Source organism: Pipra filicauda, unplaced genomic scaffold (genome assembly GCF_003945595.2).
Source record: "Pipra filicauda isolate LSUMZ 115617 unplaced genomic scaffold, ASM394559v2 scaffold478_size463431_pilon, whole genome shotgun sequence".
In the NCBI taxonomy this organism is placed as follows: domain Eukaryota; kingdom Metazoa; phylum Chordata; class Aves; order Passeriformes; family Pipridae; genus Pipra; species Pipra filicauda.
In genome coordinates, this window is record NW_024104618.1 from 408,137 (window position 1) to 427,032 (window position 18,896).

Here is an 18,896-nt window from a genome sequence, read left to right on the forward strand (position 1 = left end):
GGTATTCCTGCCCAACTGCTGCAGAAGTTGAGCATAGTACCTGGCAGAATTAGAAGAGCTAAAGGTGTGAGAATGATTCCTAAATCAATGCAAAATACTAGAACAGCTGATGAACATGATCAAACAAAAAGGCCACCTAAATGTGAGAATTTTCCAAATGCATTTCACTTATTCAGCTAATTTAAAATATTGCTGAACTGAGATGAATCTTCTAAATATTTTATCAGAAGAAGGCTACAGGCTCTACAGATATTTCTGTGCCACTGTATAATGACTGAAAAATCTACTTATTAGGAATTAGGAAATATGAATTCTTGTTATATCAGATTAATTCATAAAACATAATTTCTGCAACAGATGGTTTGCTTTTGCTTCTCTGAATCTAAGATATGGAAAGCAATGAAGCCCCGAATACAAAATATTAACAGTTACCAGGGAAATCCATCATCTCTTCCTAGGATTCAAAATGGACGTACTTCATAACAGTCAATTCTGTTAGCATTATTCTCATTTCATTCTAATTTGTAAAATACTTCTTTTTTATTTTCTACAGGTACTGTGTCCTGTACCTCTGAAGTATTAGTCTTTTTTGCTCCCTGCATTTAAAGAGAGCTTAATCTAAAATTTTCTCAAGCAGTTTCAAATTCTATAATACCACAGAGGGACATATTTAAGACTGTAATCAATGTTCTACAGTGTGACCTAAACTGTTCCTTTTAGTCTACTTGTAATTGTATTAAAAAAACTTCTTTTTAGAATTTTATTCCTTTACAGAAGTTTTTTTTCTAAACTGAAATTTAAAGAAAAGTATTATGTAATGTCACCAGCTGCTGCTGTCTCTCACTGTTGTGTTTACTGTGGCTTACCTGTTCACTGTCTTTGTAGACAAAAACACCTTTTCAGTAAAAGAGGTGTTTTTGCTACAGAGATATAGCTGGGTCTGACCTTATTTATGTTTTTAAGTCTCTCCGTTCAACTGTCTGCCAGTAAACAAAAATTCATTTGGGCAAAGTTCATTTAGGCCAGCTTTATTAAGTCAACAAAGTGCAAACCTGAAACAGAGGACAGGCAGAAAAATCTCCTCCTATGAAGTCAATAGGAATCCATCTCCCTAAACCCTTTTTTATTCCTGGCACCAGTGATTTTTCTTGACTGATTTATTGGAGGGCACTGGTTTAACTAATTTGTCTTGCATAGGTATCATTCCCATTCTGTCCCCTCCACTAGTACAAAACAATCTTCGCTTTGAAGGTTATTTCCTAGCCAGATCTGGCATAAAGCTACTATCATTAATTTGCACTTTAGGAGTTCCTTTCACTTTTTAAAAAACTATGAGATACATTCCTCACTTATGGGTTCCAATGTGACAGTCATCGTATGCAAAGGAGATTGTTTATACTTACCACAGATGCCTTTGAAAAAGAGGGAAATTTCAGCCATATCCCCACTCCATTTGGTTTACATAACTGTATTCAATATCACAGAAGAACACGGGAATCTGTATTTTCCACTGTTCTCTAGAATATCTAATAGAATTTTATCCTTGTTCTGGAAAATTCAGTAATCGCATACAGAAATACAGAAAGTTTGTAATACTCTATTAAATTCCACAGTTTTAGGAGTCATTTCTGTAGAAACACACTTTTAGTCCTTATACATAATTTCCCTGCAACTGATAATTAAAAAATAATCCTCAGATTACTGTGAACCTCATTAAATATAATTCATAATGTGTTTCATGAAAAACTTAAGAAAAGCAAAATATTTTCAATGTTTTAAAAAAACCCGAACAATTAAGTATGAAGATTAAAATGTACCTACCTAAACTAAACAGCACCAGGAATTTGAGACATACAAATTCTCGTAGATCAAACTGCAGGGAACGAAGCTTTGCTACGAGTTCTTGTGCATGGCTCATGAGATTGTTGAGGGTGGCTCCAGCTTGGGATGCTATTATGGAATAATCCACCTGTAAAAGAGGACAGTATTCCTGTCTGGTTGTCACGGCCACAGAACCACTTTCAAGCAAACTGTTGTTTCAAGCAATCACATACAATTGTGATACTCCTGGATAAAGGAATCATTCTCAATTTAATTATATTATCAAGTATCAAGATGACTTTATATATAAACCAATTTTAGCGCTATTGAAAATAATATTAAACCATATATCTTAATGGTATGTCACACTGCTGTGAGTGCTGGTTTGTCTGTATTAGCTTTTTGCAGAAGCTTTATACATGAAAACTGCTTATGGCACTTGTAGCTGTCCCCATCTTGGTTTGTTTTATTCACTTGGTGTCTCTTGTTCTCATTGTAACTGTAAGATCTTGTGAAAAAAGACTGATGAAGTGAGCTTCGTGCCTACACTGGGTGTATTAGTCCACAGGGACATGATATTTGTGGGAATTGGTCCAGTGTCCATAACTTGGCCAGAAACATCTATTCAAGCCCAAAAATGTCGGTGTATTCCCACAGGAAACAGAGGTATTGTGTGGGTGGTTTCTGTTCTCCTTAGCTACACAAAATCCTGCTATTTGTTGGAATTGATTTGAACACACTTGTTCTGGCAAGTCCTGCCCTGCTAAGGGGGCAGGAGGAGCTGGCAGGTGTGTGACACGGGCCAGCTGCACTCACATTGTCCTGAGCAGCAACCGCAGCACACGAAGCTGCTTTCCCCGGGGGAAGAGAAACAAGAGGGACTGCTCTGTGACCTGCTGCCCTTGTCATGCTGCCCATTTGTTCTCAGGGCAGGCTGACCTGTCTATGAGCTTTGTCATGGATAGGGACCAGCAGAGAAGGGTGCTGCAGCCTACAGGAATGCCATGATGTGAAGCTGAAGTGCAAGGGCCGGGCTGAGCTGGCTCACAGGCAAGGCTTGTGACTGTGAGGCCGGGCAGTGGCGCAGGATGGAGCACGGTGGAACTGGTGGGTCAGAACCAGGGGGACGTGAGCAACTGCTTCAGCTAAAATGCTCAGCCCCTGTTCACCAGAGTGCCAGATAACTCCCTACAAGTGCCACTGTCCCATGGAAATGGCCTGGTGTGCTGCTTGCCCCCATGAGGAACCACTCCTGGCCAACTGGCTGAGACATAAATGGGTCAGTGACACATTTTCAAAATGCCTTTTTCTCGCCTGGGTGCTCTAACGTTACCAAAACCTTTCTCTTTTAGGAGCCTCCAGAACAACAGGGGAATTGCTAACCATATTTTGTGTGAGCACATGTAAGTGAAGGCTGTAAACGAAGACTAAGCACAATGGTAAGTGCACACTTTGGGTTAGTGATTTGTTTAATGGTATCAATGCTCTTATCCTATCTTTAAGGTCTTCCATAATAAAGTAGTTAATAAGGAATGGACGGGTATCATCAAAGGAAACAGACCAATACCGCAAAATTTTGTTTTTCCAAGCTCTGATCCCTTAAAATAACCCAACCCAAACTGTTAAGGAACATGTATTTTGAAATTATTTTTTTTTAAACTACTGATTTTGCTCAAGTATAAATGGCAGTAAAACAATAAAAAAATCCTAAAATACTTTAAACCTGACAAAATTTCAGCCAAGAAAGACAGATGACTGAAAGAAACTAAAAATAACCTTTCCTAGTAATGACCTTAATATAATCAATAGATTACTGACTTTTAATAAGACATTTCTTTTATATGTACTCTTACTGCTCCCAAGAAACTGACTGAAGGCAACTGCACAAGAAAAATGAAGTTACACTTTTTGTATGGAAGTTAAGAATACTGATGCTTTGTAGAGTTGGAGCAGTTAAAGTTGTGCTTATGTTTCAATTAAGACAATGGATTATGCTTAAGTATCCTGTGAGGTAGGTTTTATTGCTCTCTTTTACACCAGGGGAAACTTGAAGTAGTGACATTAAATCACTTACTCAGGGCCAAAGAAATCTGTGACAAAATTAGGACCTGATTTTTGGAAATCCCAGCCAAACTGTCATTCAAAATCTACTTTCTAGTTCACCTCTTATTTATCTCTTTCTGCACAAACATTTAGACATATTTGCTTATTCATATTTACTTATAGAAATAATAAGAAAAAATAAAGTAACATACCTCAAATACTTTTTACTCAAAGAGTTTAATATAGTGACATGATTCAACTACTTCATATTGAGAAACTGGTCACATATAAAGATCAAATTTCACAACTTAATTTCCCTTTTGTAACTGTTAAGAAGGGAAAAAAAAGCTCAAAATCCCTCACTGAGGTTCCAGTTTGTGGGGAAAATACGCTACTCACTTCATAATAAGAAGTTAAAATGTCTGAATGTCAAGAATATCAGTGGCCTTAGTGCAGCGATTATGCCATAATGGAAAAACCCAGTAGATGCCTGGATCTCCCACCATCCCTCTACTGGAGAGCTCTCAGGCAACCTGCTACTCTTTCAGGTGCATTTAATATTTGCAGCACCAGCAAATTTGTCTGGGAGGCAAGTCCTCATCTGCCACTCACCAGGAACAGGCTGTATTAAATTTTTATATTTATTGACATTTCATTACCATAATTGACTGCAGTTGGTTCTCTAGTAGAAGGCACAGGGCTGCCTCCTAAGCAGGAGAATTGGTCCCTTGAGTAGGATTTGCAATTAAAAACAACGCAGAATGGATTTTTTTTTTAATTGTGTAAATATGATGAGTTGAATTTTCAGCTTTAACTAGAGAATACTAGGTGTGCAGAAGGCTTTTTTCAAGAGTGAGCAAAATTATGAGTCAGTGGAAAGACGACCCCCAAAGGTGTCAATCAGTTTATACAAAAGCAACTGTGCATGAAAAAGCCTCAGTTAATGTCTATTCTGAAAAAGTGGTCACAATTAAGTGTATGCTGTCCTGCTTGCTTGGGCCTGTATGCAGAAATTGATAATAAAAGGTATATTATACCTTCCAATTCATGATTAAAACCACTTTGGAAAGACAAAAATTAAACCAGCTTGGATTTTGTGCAAAATGCTTAATTGCATATTGAAGTCTTAGCATTTACTTTATATTGTACCATTGATTACTTTTGGTAACATCAAATCCACAACTGAACTAAATTATTCTTGCTTTCCAATTAATACTATTTCATTTCACAGTTGATTTTGATGTTGAAAATGGTACATTGACTGGCATTTTTGTAACCAGAAGCTTTGGCAAAGCTTACACAGAACCTAATTTGGAAAGAAAATGATGGGTGTAAAGTAACGGCTGCACAGACAAACAGGAGTGTGAATTCCTCCTGTACCCTAGGCTAAATAAATGCTGCAGCTGAAGGCCAAAAAGGCAGGGAGCACCTGTGCTTTTTTGTTTTGCAAATGATTTATCATGGTAATGAATGACTCCTGAAGACAAATCCCTGGTTTCGCTGGGCTCAGATGGTAACTTTTCTGGCAGAATCAGATGGTGGGCTCTGGTATCAATTCCTTTCTATGCTCACAAAACAGAGTCTAACAGTTAATTGTGGAATTAAAATCCTAAAATTAAGCAGTGTTTGATTTCTAGAATATGATCGTGGGATCATGTCGAAATATTGTGTGGAACTGTACTATCTCTTTCAATGCTTCAGCAAGCTTGAAATAGTCTCAAGAATATAAGCTTGAGAGTGATTTTAGTTGTTGATGGCTGTTACGAGGTGCTGATTATCCCTGAATGCCATTCCTTCCAGCCATACAGGAATTGTACACCTAAGGAATACAGCCCCTGCTGTGGCTCTATCCAGTACCTGTATAATGAATGAACGTTCTGGCAGACTAAGGCGGTTCAAGTTAATGAAAGATTGATTTCATATTTAATTTACTAAATTAGATTACTGTGTGTTTGGGGCACGAAGGCAAAGGAGGTAGTGGGTGCCTGTGTGCAGCAATGGGATCATCCTGCTCCTCCCTGCTCTACTCAATGCAACCCTGGCCAGCACATCTGGCTGCTGCTGCTGGGAGGCTGCTCCCCCACTTCTCCCTCCTCAGCTGCAAACTGCACTGAAAGCCTGTGGCGTTCCCCACAATGGCCTGCCCTGGGTTTTGAAGTCCTGACCCTGCTGAGAGCCTGTGAGCTGGCTCGAGTGCATGTGGGTGGATGAGTTACTCTTGGAAGGATTCATTCAGCACAGTATATAGCAAACAAGTTAATTTACTATCACAACCATAATTACCTTTCCACTGTTTCCTGAATTATATATTTCAGTGGCAACTGTGGTGGTTATTAAACTCATTTTGAGCTTTTCATAGGATTAATGCTTTCATTAAAAACAATATTTCTGTTACATTTCTAAGCAAACTTGGAAAACACTTTGAAGAGGCACCTAAATACAAAAATTGAGGAGGACTCAGCACGGACAAAACCAGCAGATATGTTTGTATCTACAGGTTATCAGGTTTGGATATATTAATTAAAATTGTGTTGACTTATGCAGCATAAGATGCTTGTCATTTTAACATGATACACAATGATAGAAGATAATGAATTAAGTTGCCAGTGGACCTTTCCCCTAGGATGATGTTATTGTGCTTGATAATTAGCTATAATATGCGAATAGTAACACTTCAAAGTACTGCATTTACTTTTTCTAACTTATTTTCAGAAAAACTCATACATCAAGAGTGGAAAAATTCTATGCCCTGTAGTTGATCATTATAGATTAATTTATGGTAGATGTTATAAAACACATAATAATGAAAGTATTGTTAAGCCTATTTAGATAGCTATTTTAATCAGTACCATTAAATTTTCTACTCTAGCAATGGTGACAATTAAGTTTTTCAAATGGTGAGTATGAAGATGCTGAAGTGAGGAAGCTTAGAGTACAACAGAATCCATTTCTTTACCAAAGTGTTGTAATGCACTTTTGTGGTTTTTGTGTAGAGATGATATGATACGAAATCACTGCTGAGCTTGAATATTCAATACACTTCATCTGAAGACAGAGCATCATTGGAAATTTTTTGTGACTGTCTGGGTAACAAATCAAAGGCTATGCTAACTCAGAAAGGCTTTGACCAAACTCAGCAGAGGGAATATTTGGCAACAATGAGTAGAGTGTAGGTATGAACAAAAGCAGCAGCTTGTGTCTGCCCAGATGAGGCTACAATTCAGATGTTGTGTATTGACTGTTCCATGAAAATGCACGAACAATGATATTCTGTGCAGAGCTTTAGTATCTACCCTGTGTGTGCTGGGCCTTGGAAGCTGACAGTGTGTTGCTGGTGTAGAAGTTACAAAAGAAAAGTGCTCGAGTTGGAGGAATTAAAGTTCTATAATTGGAAATGGTCTGTTAAAATTACGTGCCACACGGCAAACCTACAAAACTCAGCGTGTGGAGAGCACATTGGCAATGATTTACAGTTAACCACTACACTGCAAATCACTCCTTAGCTGTTTTCTATTATGAAATTTCGAGAGTTGTAAAATGCATTTGTGCTACTTTATTTCCTTTTGAAATGGTAATTGCTACTGCTGAGGGGCAGTACTTAGTGCAGAAAATGAAGTGTGCAGCATAGGGACGAACTTGTTTCTGAGGAACTGCTGAGGAATTGTAATGATCTGAAAAAAGTGCTTTCTTGAAACATACACACAAAAGAGCTTCAGTTATGAAACCCCAACCAAATAAATAACAAAATAAAATACAGCCTCTTTTTGTGCAAGGGCCAAAGCTTGCTACTTAGCTGCTGACTACAGTTTTTGCCTATCAAAGTGGGAAGAGTGGATTGACACTGGGTAAAACTCATAAGCCAGTGGCTTGAGGGAAATGCAGATATATGGAAATGTGATAGGAGTGCCCTAAGGTAATGGGTTTTGAGCCAACGTGTTTGAAAATTATCAAGTATGCTTCTGACTACTGGCCCATTTTAGATACCTAGTATAGAACTGACAGTGGTATGGCCCTGGGGAACTGGATGAAGTTTGACTTTTGTGTCTGAGGAACAGAGGCTGTGCAGTCTAAGTGGAGAGAGCAGGTATGTTCTAATTAAGTGGTGGTACGTTCCCCCCTTACAGCTTCTACCATGATTGTGATTGTAAAAAGGACTGTGTTTATGAGTAGCTTTTATGGAGGGATATATTAAGGAAAGCGAGGAGTGAGGCTTCTGAGGTCTTAAATTTACCAACTTGTGACAATAATCTTGATCTCTCAGGCAATAAACTTGGCAATCTAGCTCAGGTCCTCAGTTTAAAGTTATTATCTTTGAAAGCCAGATGATTGACTGTAATTTTGCTCATAGTGCTTTGTTGGTAGCAGAAATAAAAACATCTAAAGCACTTTTCATCAGAAGTGTCAGAGTGCTTTCCACACCTTAATCAATTAATTTTTATGAAATAGTTGAATGGTTTTTCCCTGTCTCTACTGCAGGAACTGAAAAGATCAGGACAGCAACCAGAAAGTATGCAGCACTTGGTGCACTAGCAAAGACTCATAGTGCCCGGGTCTAGAAGTGTGGCTTTCCAGGATTATTTTACAGTTGTTACAGAGAACACAGTCATAATTGTCCTTTCATAAATACATTTGAACTGGTGTTGTGTCTTAGAATGCAACAATCTGAGCTGATGCTGTGAAGACAGTCCAACTTGACATTTAAGAAAAGAAACAGTTGGATTGGATCAACTTGTCTAAAAAAGTAACTCACAACTTAGCCAGGATGTAAAGGCAGTGTACAGCTGCTGAAGCCAGGAATGGCTCAGGACAAGTAATGTAGAAGCACTGTCCATGCCCACCGGCATGTAGAGATGATGTTACAAAAGCGTTCAACTGTAGTTGAAACTTCCAAGGGATGTCAAATTGATAGTCAGGGGATGAACAAGGAAAATGTGGGACGGCTGCTGGATTCAGATGATGACTTAGTGGCAGCAGGAACAGACCAGGCTGAGGTTCTCAGTGCTGCCTTTGCCTCAGTCTTTACTAAAAAGGTCTCCCAGGCTCTGTGGTTTGCATCAGGGCTCGAGGAGGAGGAGAGTGACCAGCACTGGGTGTAAACTGAAAAAAAAAAAGAGTTCAGACCAGAACTAAGGCAAAATTTCCTCCCCATGAAAGTGGTCAGGCTGTGCATGGAGGTTTTGCAGTTTCCATCCTTAGAGGTTTTCAAAGCCCAACTGAACAAAGCCCTGAGAAACCTGGTTTGAGCTGGGGGTTGAACTAGTGACTCCTTAAAATACCTTTCAGCCTGGATTATTCTGTGATTTTAAGATTTGTGGCTCTGGCAATTCTAGCTATTCTAAAACTTCTCCTTAGCTCATCCAGCTTTGTCGACCTAAATAAAAGAGGTTCTTCAAAGAAATTATTTCTATCTATGAAAATCATTTTAATAGATGATGTTTTAAAGTAAACACTTTGGAAAGATCAATCACACACAACTCAGGTACTGGCACAGCACTGGCACTTCTGCAATACCTCAATGACCAGCGGCCTTTCTGTGAGCACGTGTGGCACCCACAGTCCAGTGAGAGCTGTACCTGCTCCTGGAAGTATTCTGACTTTTCCACCAGGATGGCAGTGACCAGAGCTGAATGAAATCAGGACAAGACAGTGGCATTACGTGTAGATTTCAGAATCCTTCGAGTTTCAAAATCAGCAGCCAGAGACTGCATATTTACTTCCTGTCTAGTGTCTCCCTATTTCTCAGAAAATCTCTGGCACATCCATGGGTGTGTGTTCTGCAGCTGTTAGCAAGAGTGAAATGGCAAGGAGTCCATCCATAAGGAAAAGGACTGACTGTAGTGCTCTGGTTGCTAGCCTAGTAATATGGTTCCTTGCCCTCCAAACAGCCTAAGTGCAAAGAGGAAAGCACAGAAGATGATGAGAGACTCTGGGAGTCTTGCACCAACTTCAAAATTACAAGCTTTGGCATGGAAAACTGAAACTGGGTTTAAAGAAGAATGCATTAAACCTATTTTACAAACCTGGGAAAAAAATGGATGCAATCAGTTCGATTTAGCCAGGTTTTAATTTAGTTAGATTGCTTCGAAATACACAGCTTCCAAATCCAGCTGCTGATTTGGAATAGTACATTTAATAAGTGTCCTGCTACCTGTTGTCCAACAGTGAAGAAACGCTTTGCTTTGCCTGGAGATGATGTATGGCTGTTTTTGTTTGTTTTTTTTTCAAGAAAAGAGTGGCTTATAAGATAAAAATTATTACTGTGGGAAAATGGGCACAATGGCTAGAACATAAGGATATTCAAATGTCTCTAATGATTTCAGTGGGACTTAGACACTCAGTACCATTAAAAACTAGCTAATCACATAACAAATGAGACACTAATTTAGCAGTTCTCTCAGGAACAGAAAACTGTCAATATACTTATAGCTTTATAAACACAGGAATAAGCAAGCACTGTGTGTGATAAATGAACTAATTGCTGGTAAAATTGTCTGTCTTTTGTAGATGATGAAATAGAAAGGGGATCAGTCATTTTCTCAAAAGTATCAATATAAGTCAAGAGCAATGCAACTAATTTTTTCTCATATAATTAGGGAATACACTACTCTCTGAGACAGGCCAGTGAATTTCCATGAAGGTGCAGGAGTCAGTTCCATAGCTAGAATTTGAATTTTCCCATTTCCTTACTTGGAAAAGTCAATCATTTCTCCTTTCTACTGTAGACCTTTTAATCATAAATTCAAGCATTTATGTCTCCTTTTGATTCTTATAAACACTTGTTCTCAGTGCTAAGAAATGGCTTCAGTTTTAAAATTATACGTGAAGCTGTAAGGAGATTCCGCAACATGCAGACACTAACGGTGTGGCACAGAAAAAGGAGCTCTTTCCCAAGTGTGTATAAATTGAGATAGTTTGGTTTGCAGCTACTTAAATACCAATAAGCCACTGTTTGTTTTCACTTTGAGTCAGAAACATATTGTCCAGGCACAGTTTGCTTCTCTTTGATACTGTGATTTTTTTTTCTGTTAAAAGCAGAATAATAATCTTAGGAATAATGTTCTTATTTTACTGGCAAGTTTTTTGTGCTTTGGAAAGTATGAGGAAGACAAAACTTTCTATTTCTTTTGGGTTTTCTCACTGTTTTCATAATATTTGCCAGACGACAGCTCTTGCATTTTGGGAGATCTATGTATCTGACACCCAAAGAAAATTAACCCTTGGAAAGCTGTGCAGAAACTGCAGGGTGCATATCCTGAGATAGCTCCTGAGACAATATCTGCATTTATAGCCTCTGGACTGAATAATTTCCCTGTGATTAGATGTCTCAGCTGCCCAGTTTCTCACACATGTGTGTATGTCTCTAAACCCAAGATATTTCTGAGGTAGTAAGCTGCAGGTTCTCTAGATTTCTGACTCTGTTAGTGATTCTTTTCAGTAAATCACAATTCTGAAGGCGAAATAAGCTATACTTGCTTAAATCTAAAGTATTAGGTTTAGGAGTGTTGTTGGTGCTGTCAGAAACCATTTCAGCCCCAAGGAAATACAACTTCTTGAGAAACATTTCTCATCTGGTATTTTTCAATCACTGAAGTATACAAGTACATTTGAAAAGCAAAGTGATTATGATTATATCTGCTTTTATAAGTTTAACTGTAATCAGCGGACTAGAAGCAGAGTGCACAAGTCATTTTATCTACATTATTTGTGGAGAATCTCTGGGAACATAGGAGCGCTTCTGACCTAGTTAAACTCCTGCTATTTTGAAAGTTATTATAAAAAAAGGACATCAATATTTCTCTAAGACCACATACTCACTTGTTGCCCGGTAACCAGAAGGATGGAGCCTTCTTTCCCATGTACCACTTGCCGGTAAATGTGATCTAGAATTAAGAGTTCACTCCAGCAGTTCTGAAGCAACTTCATTTGGTCATCAACCTGTAAAGCAAACATGAACGTTGGTGGCATCACTCTGGGAGTAGGTCTACATCACAATATGGAGACAGTCTTCCTTCAAGCATGTGGCTAACGTCATGAGAATGAACAGAAATGCTACCTAGAATTATTAACCCACAAAATTGCTATTCTCAGCTGAATAAACAGGACACTGCTGAAACCTTTATCCATAAAGTGTATAGAAATTTTACTCCTGATTAGATTAATGGAAAGCAGAACTATGGCACTGTTATGCAAAGTAATAATAATTGTGTATTTATGAAATGCTAATGCCAATGGGATGTTATTTTCACCCAAAACAAGAGGAGCAGAAATAATGCTGATGTGAACTTTGCCATACTCCCCATCTTTGTAACTCAGCTTCTGGAAATAGTAAAGAATCTGCAGATTCAAGAGCATTATTGCTACAACAGGCCCAAGTCACAGATATGTCCCTTGCAAAAGGAAAAAGTGAAGAGAGAGGTAAACACTTTCTAAAAATGGCTGTGGAGGTTTGAAAAGAGAATAACACTTCATGAACAGAAGCTAAGCAGCTTCAAGGGTCACTGGTAGGGCAAGAAAGGGCAGTTCACAAGTCAGTAGTGAGCAGTGAGACATATCACTGATTGTATTTGGGAACAGAAGGAACATGCTGGGCACTCAGCACAAGCAATCTACATTAAGATTTTGTGAAGTTATTTGGGATGTACATACTGGAGAACCATGAAATATGTCCCTAAAATGACTCCAATTACAACTGGATTGCATTCACTTTTATTCATTTAGAGAATGAAAAATAATTAGGATTTCCATGGAAATGGGAGGGAAAAAATCACAAATTAGTGGAAGGCAGATTATTAAATTAAGTCATTGTAAGGATCAATATCCTCTGGACCTATTCTTACTGATCTTACTGACTTCTTTTCAAAATGAAACAAAGTCTTTGACTTCAGATGTGTGCCCTGAAAGAGTTGAGAGATGCTTGCTACAATTTAGTGTGGTCATAGCATGTATATAGTTGAAAGGACTCTAAGAATCTTCATAGGCAGTAATTGCTGAACAGATTAAAAATGCTATAAATCAGAAGAAGTAAAAAATAAATTAGCATATTTAAAGTGGAGCAATATCTAGAATTTCTGAGACATGAAACTATTAAAACTACTTTTCAGGGGTTCTAGTTTCAATTCCTTTAGAAACAGATTTTGTAATACACAGGAAACCACATTACAAGGAGTAATCCTGCATGAGCTGAACTAGATAATGCAGTAGATGTTTTCAAGTTTTTTCAGTAAGACCTAATGCATTTCTGAACTTTATTATTTCAAGCTTGTTTTCTGGTTGTGTGATAGAGAAGGAAGTGACATTTGTTACTTATAGATTTTTGTAGCATCATCTGTGATGATGCTCTCTCTCTTTCTAGTTACTTGCCATATAGCTTGGACTTTAACATCTGAAATATTGAAATCTCTGTTTGCCTCCTTCATTTATCTTAACTTTCTCTTAACTTTTCAAAGGCAGAAGAGTCTGTGTGCCACAGATCCCATTCTCCCACAGAGATCACAGAGCAAGACTGATTTGCTATTAAAGATCTATTGCTCTTCATAAACATGTATTTGACTACAAAACCATTTGAATCAAGTGATTTGTTAGCTCAAGAGAGGACGGTAAATTACCACATTGATGCACTTTGGCCAGGTTTCAATTAATTATTTGAAAAATATGTTTGAAATTTACAGATTCTATTATTCTTGCTTTTTATGTGAAGCTGTTCCATGATAATTTTCTCCTCTGACCAAAAACGTGTTGGAAAAATCACAAAAATCAAATAAATCATGTGAACACACCAGTCATCCAAAATTAACATTTCACACAAAGCTATCACAGCTTACATCTGAAGGAAACAAACTGTGAGACAGTTTAAACATTCAGCATCTATGTCATAACAACTTATACCTGAATAAGAGGTCAAGCATTTGACTCTGCTATAAATGACATATTTCCAGCTAACCCATCTGTCTCAGCCACAGGCTTTTGAAAACAAACTACACTTTACAGGTCTGGCTTTCTGAAGATCCCAACAGCAGCTAGTCTGCAATCAAAGCTTACCTCCCAAGCTTTATCATATCATTACCGCGCCAGTGCTGTGAAAACAGTGTGAGATGGCAAAATCACAACAAAATTGTTTTGCACATAGTCTGTTCCTGCTGTTCTACAAGACTCATAAAACTAGCAACAGTGAACATCTGCTAGTGGTTCACAAAATCTGCTCCTCTGTATTCACTGCAGTTTAACCAGTGAACGCCTATAAAAATGGATAGCACAAAAAGCACAATACACATCCCAAACACAGTGTGGCCTGCAGAAGATTATCAGATCCAGCTGCTTTTGCCATTTTAAGAAAACTGATGGGGCAGAAGAATGCTTCCCATTTCGTACTAGGAAGAAAGAGACATGACTTTAAGGAGGATCACTGATCACTAAAATGTATGGCAAGTGACCAGTTCCAGCCTACTTCTGAAAGACATGCAGATGCAGAAAACCACACACTTTATATCTCGATAACGCAAACAACATGAAAAACAGAAAACAACATAGATCACATTGAACAAAAATGGTAACGCATCACTCTGCATGTTAGAATGAGGTGGTAAAGTTTATGATGTGTGTAACTTCAGCCAATACACAAACACGTTTGTGTTTCCATGGCACGTTGATAAATGAGTTGCAGAAAGTGCATTCTCTGGCAAAATGAAAAAGTCAGCCTTTCACCAGAATAACTGCATGCATTCAACTGAATGTGCCCTGAACTGATCCTGAAGTTCAGAACTGATCTTCAGTTCTGAAGAGGAAAATCTTCTGCAGAAAAAGCCTCTTGTGGACTTCAGTCTCCTGACTCCAAAGCTGGAGCGTGCTGCTCTGCCATTACCAGGGGAAGCAGGAGCAAAGATAAGATTCTGTCACCAAGATAACTTAGCTCCAGCCTGGGACTATCCATAATCAACAAATTTTTCAATTGCGGTATATATTGAATTCAAACAAGCTCAAAAACTTGTGCTGACTAAATGTTGATGTTTTTCAGTTTGTAGAGCTCTTTAAGAGTACTATCAGTGTTTTAACACCAACAAAAAAAAATTGCCTGTTGTCCCAACTACTGAGAATGCTTATAAATTAAACATTGTATGGCCAAGAACTGCCTGCTGCAAGAACACTCCCCAGATCTGCAACTGCTCCCTGCCATAAGAGAACACCGACACAAGGATTAATGTAACCCATGTCTTACCTAAGCAAGTTGTCAAACAGGATGCCCATTTGACAGCTATCTACCCTCAAGCAAAAGCATAAGTGAATGCTGTGCCCACATGGTTAAGTTTAGGTCCTTTCTGGCCATTAGCATTCAGATGAAGACACACCGGTGAGGACAATGTAACTGGAAGTTGTTGCTGAAGAAATGCCTTTTAAAGAAAGATGTGGAAGAAGGTAAGGGAGGATGTGTGACTCAAAAGAAATAGGAGATCATTTCCAGCATTCGGGGTGGCATGAAAGAGTAATAATGCTATGAGTATGAAATAAGAAAAACATCACACTGTTAACTGACAAGGGAAGCAAAGAGAGTGCTTAGGAGGAAGCCTTAAATGAGGGGAACGGGGAGGCAGTGTGGTGTGAGAAGACATAAGGGGAGCTGGATGTGGGTAAAACCTTGAGTGCGAGGATGATGACATGCAGAATTTAAGGGTTTGTGTGACAGTAAGTGATGCTGCTGGGGCAGAGAAGGAGCAAGTACTTTGTTAGAGAAGCAGAGGATGGCAGTTGTTATCAGCACAGGTGTGGTATTGCTCATCTGCACAATAAATTTGATTCTGTTAAATATCTAAATACAGGTTTGAACACAGAATTCCACGGCGGCATGCCCGAGTTCCTTCACTGCCAGCTGGAATTATAAGGTAACTTTAAATCACTTTTTTCTGAGTTCTCCACTAACAAGGATTAAAAAACAGGCATGCATGGGAATACATTTAGATGCACCTACTAGTTTGCATAGTTTATCTTGCCAGTGTAGTGCAGGCCACATAGAATATTTCCAGGAGTAAAGGAAACAGACTCTCAGTTTGATGTATAAAGATCTAATCCTGAGTACTATGGTGGCACGCTGTGTCTGGGTAGGACAAAAAGATGGTCTGGGGTTGGGAATGGTGGCGTCACATTTGTCTGCTAAACCCTGGACTCCCACTCATCTGGGCCCTGAGCTTTTGACACAGGACTCCATGGAAGTTTGTCAGTCTTGCTGAGGCCTCTGTTGACACTGAAATACACAATCACACCTTATCAATTGTAGGAAGGACTTATCTCAGAAATGCTGGTTACTCATCTGAAAAACTATTTGTGCTGATGTTATAGATGAGGGAGGCTAGTGTGACACAAGAGTAGTATTGTTGTAGAATGTATGCTTCCCACAGCACAGAACGTTAATCATTATAAACTTTTGTTTTCTCTGAAGAACAACACTGAAATTGCCAAACAGTAAAATGAAGAAAAATGTGTATGCTTTGCTGAAATGCACCTTAATCTTATCAAAACCACACTGTGTCTTTCTTTTAGGAAAATGTTTCACAATATTTAGCATACTGTAACCAACAACTGCAAATTTATTATAATTTTTCTTCTGAAGGGGTATTTTCAGCCTGACACTTGATGAATTACCTGTTAAAAATTTCAGGGTCATGGTTTTTTTGTGTTGCTCTAAGTTAAATATTTTCCTTATAATTATTACTGCAGATTCAGTTAAACACTGCGCTCAGTGTGGGTAAATTTTACCCAGTCTATACCTCACTTACTCAGAAGCTGGAGAATCCTTTTTCATCTCTGTTCATTTGCATCAACTTGCCACTATAGCTTTGGGCTTTTCTGCTACTAAAAATTTAAAAGGGTATCTAATGATTTTTAAAAAAATATGGTAATTGAAATTTATGTGATAAAACTGTGCTGGATTCAGCTGAATTGTTTTTACTTATGCTTCCAGAAGGGAATGCAAATATAGAAAATAACATGAAGCACTCATCTCATAGTGCCACTTTTAAATTCTACGGCCATTGAATAGCCATTTCCTAGTGAATATGAAGTGATTAAACATCTGTCTGAACTGTTCAGCCTGAAGCATACAGGTTCAAGCAATGGTTGAACTTTCTTTCAAATGCAGTTAGGAGATCACTCACAAGTCATTGCAGACATATAGTTTGAGTTGTTACTCCATTTTCTTATGCCATAGTGATGCAAATCACCCCAAATCAAAGTTTGATAAGACAAGTGCACTCCAGAGGCTATTTTTTACTTGTGAATGCATGCATGGTTTCCAAATCATTATACAGATAGGGGAGGATTTGGACTCTCCAGATGAGTTGCTGCTAACAGTGGGAAACCTCCTGTGGAAGGCTACTGTCAAAAAGCAGCACGTAACAGCCAATGTGGTTTTTGAAGTGAATGCACGTAACTTTCGGAATCAGTGAATGCCCTAATAAAATCTGATTACTACCTATAACATCAGTAATAAAATGCTACAAAGTTCAAGAAGAAATGTTTTAATATTAACTATGGTTGTTCCAGCTCTTTACTAGAAACCTGTGTGTAATATAAAATTTCTATGTGAAGGCAGGGAGTGATCTTTACAAGCCAATGTTGGGGTAAATGATTGTGAAGGGAATATAAAATCTGTCCAAGTCTGGTAGCATTTTATGTTTGTCTTGATTTAAAAATGGAAGGAAATACAGAAATACTTCAGTGTATGCCTTTTCCTGCTCCTTTGAAGCATGCAAAGAGGCTGTTATAAGGGTGCAATTATACCTGGAGTGTGCCCGTGTGTGTGTGTACCTCCTCCTTCAGGAACTTCTGAATCCACTGGTCAGAGTCAGATTATTTCAACAGGAAGTTCATCTATCCAAAATGTTAAATTCCTATATGCTTTGTGTAAATCAGTGTCCAGACAGAGGAAAGCAACTGCTGGATACCTTGCTGAAAGAAAGGCTCATATGCTCACCTTATATTCAACAGTAGGGAACTGAGAAAGAGGAAGAGAGAAAGACTAAAACGCTTCGTTAACTCCCTGCTCATGGAACCACCAGTATTTGGAATATCAAGCCACTTTTGATTTTTTTAAAGTGTACAGATAGGGAATTTATAGCACAAAGCAACATTATACCTTTGAAAATCCCCAAACTTTTACCCTTCTGAACTGTGAAGGGGTGAAGGTGTGGTGCCCATGCTCTGAAAGGCGTGTGGTATTTCCTGTTCAGCAAATGCACACGGGGAGAGCGATGGCTTTACCACACCTTCTCCCCTCATGTGCCCTGGACATCTATGGGCAAGATCACTGCGAGAGAGCGGGTCAGAACATCACTGACCAGCCACTTCCCAGTTTCAGTGCTGATCTTCCAGTGAGTCAAAACACTTTAATAAAAAGCAGCCTTGAAAAGCATCAGTTCACACTCATCCTGTTTTCTTGCAGGAATACAATGCAAGGTGGATGAGTCTGGGGGCCTCAGACTGCTGAAGGAGTGATCCTGCTAAAGAACAGGATCTCTCTCATGGATTTTTGGACTCCATTTAGAGAGCATTCTCCTCTCTTAAGGAGAAGGTAAATGACAAATTTCAGTTCTACAAGCATCAGATGAAAGGGCTGTTACAATAAACTTTGTGTGTGTATATATTATATAGTGCGTCAAATGCAACATATATTCTTCTCCTTTTCCTCACATTTATCTCTGTGCAAACTGCATGAAAATGACTTAGTATTTGACAGTCAGCATTATTTCTGATGAATTATAAATGTGTTTTTCTTACCTTCTTTTTTGGGTCTTTTTTTTTTATTTTAACTGAAAATAAGAAAAAGTATTTCTTTTTAGTCACAACTGAATATTTTGCTTACAATGCAGTGTTTCTTGCCTCTCAGAGTGAATACAAAGATAAGGAAAGAGGAAAATGAATTATTCTCAGCATCTTTTTCAAAGAGTGAAGAATGAGGTGCTTTCTTTTGGACTGGACCGATAGAATTAACCTTCAAAATCCTACTTCTGTGAGTATCTTTACTGATGTTAGTACAGCCTAAGCTT

At 38.4% G+C, this 18,896-nt stretch overlaps 1 protein-coding gene and 1 long non-coding RNA gene across 2 annotated transcripts in view; one reads left to right on the forward strand and one right to left on the reverse strand.

Annotated features, from left to right (window-relative positions):
- Positions 1 to 18,896, reverse strand: part of NR5A2 (nuclear receptor subfamily 5 group A member 2) — a 77,961-nt gene that overhangs the window by 25,308 nt on the left and 33,757 nt on the right. Inside the window, exons 5-6 of the mRNA XM_039386285.1 lie at positions 11,680 to 11,799; positions 1,822 to 1,969 (exon numbers count right to left, since the gene is read on the reverse strand). Of these exons, the coding sequence (XP_039242219.1) occupies positions 1,822 to 1,969; positions 11,680 to 11,799 (268 nt within the window). The remainder of the gene's footprint in view (positions 1 to 1,821; positions 1,970 to 11,679; positions 11,800 to 18,896) is intronic.
- On the forward strand, positions 15,248 to 18,331 carry LOC120324267. The gene is made up of 3 exons (XR_005565434.1): positions 15,248 to 15,273; positions 15,675 to 15,737; positions 18,293 to 18,331. It is a non-coding gene; the product is annotated as an uncharacterized LOC120324267 (long non-coding RNA).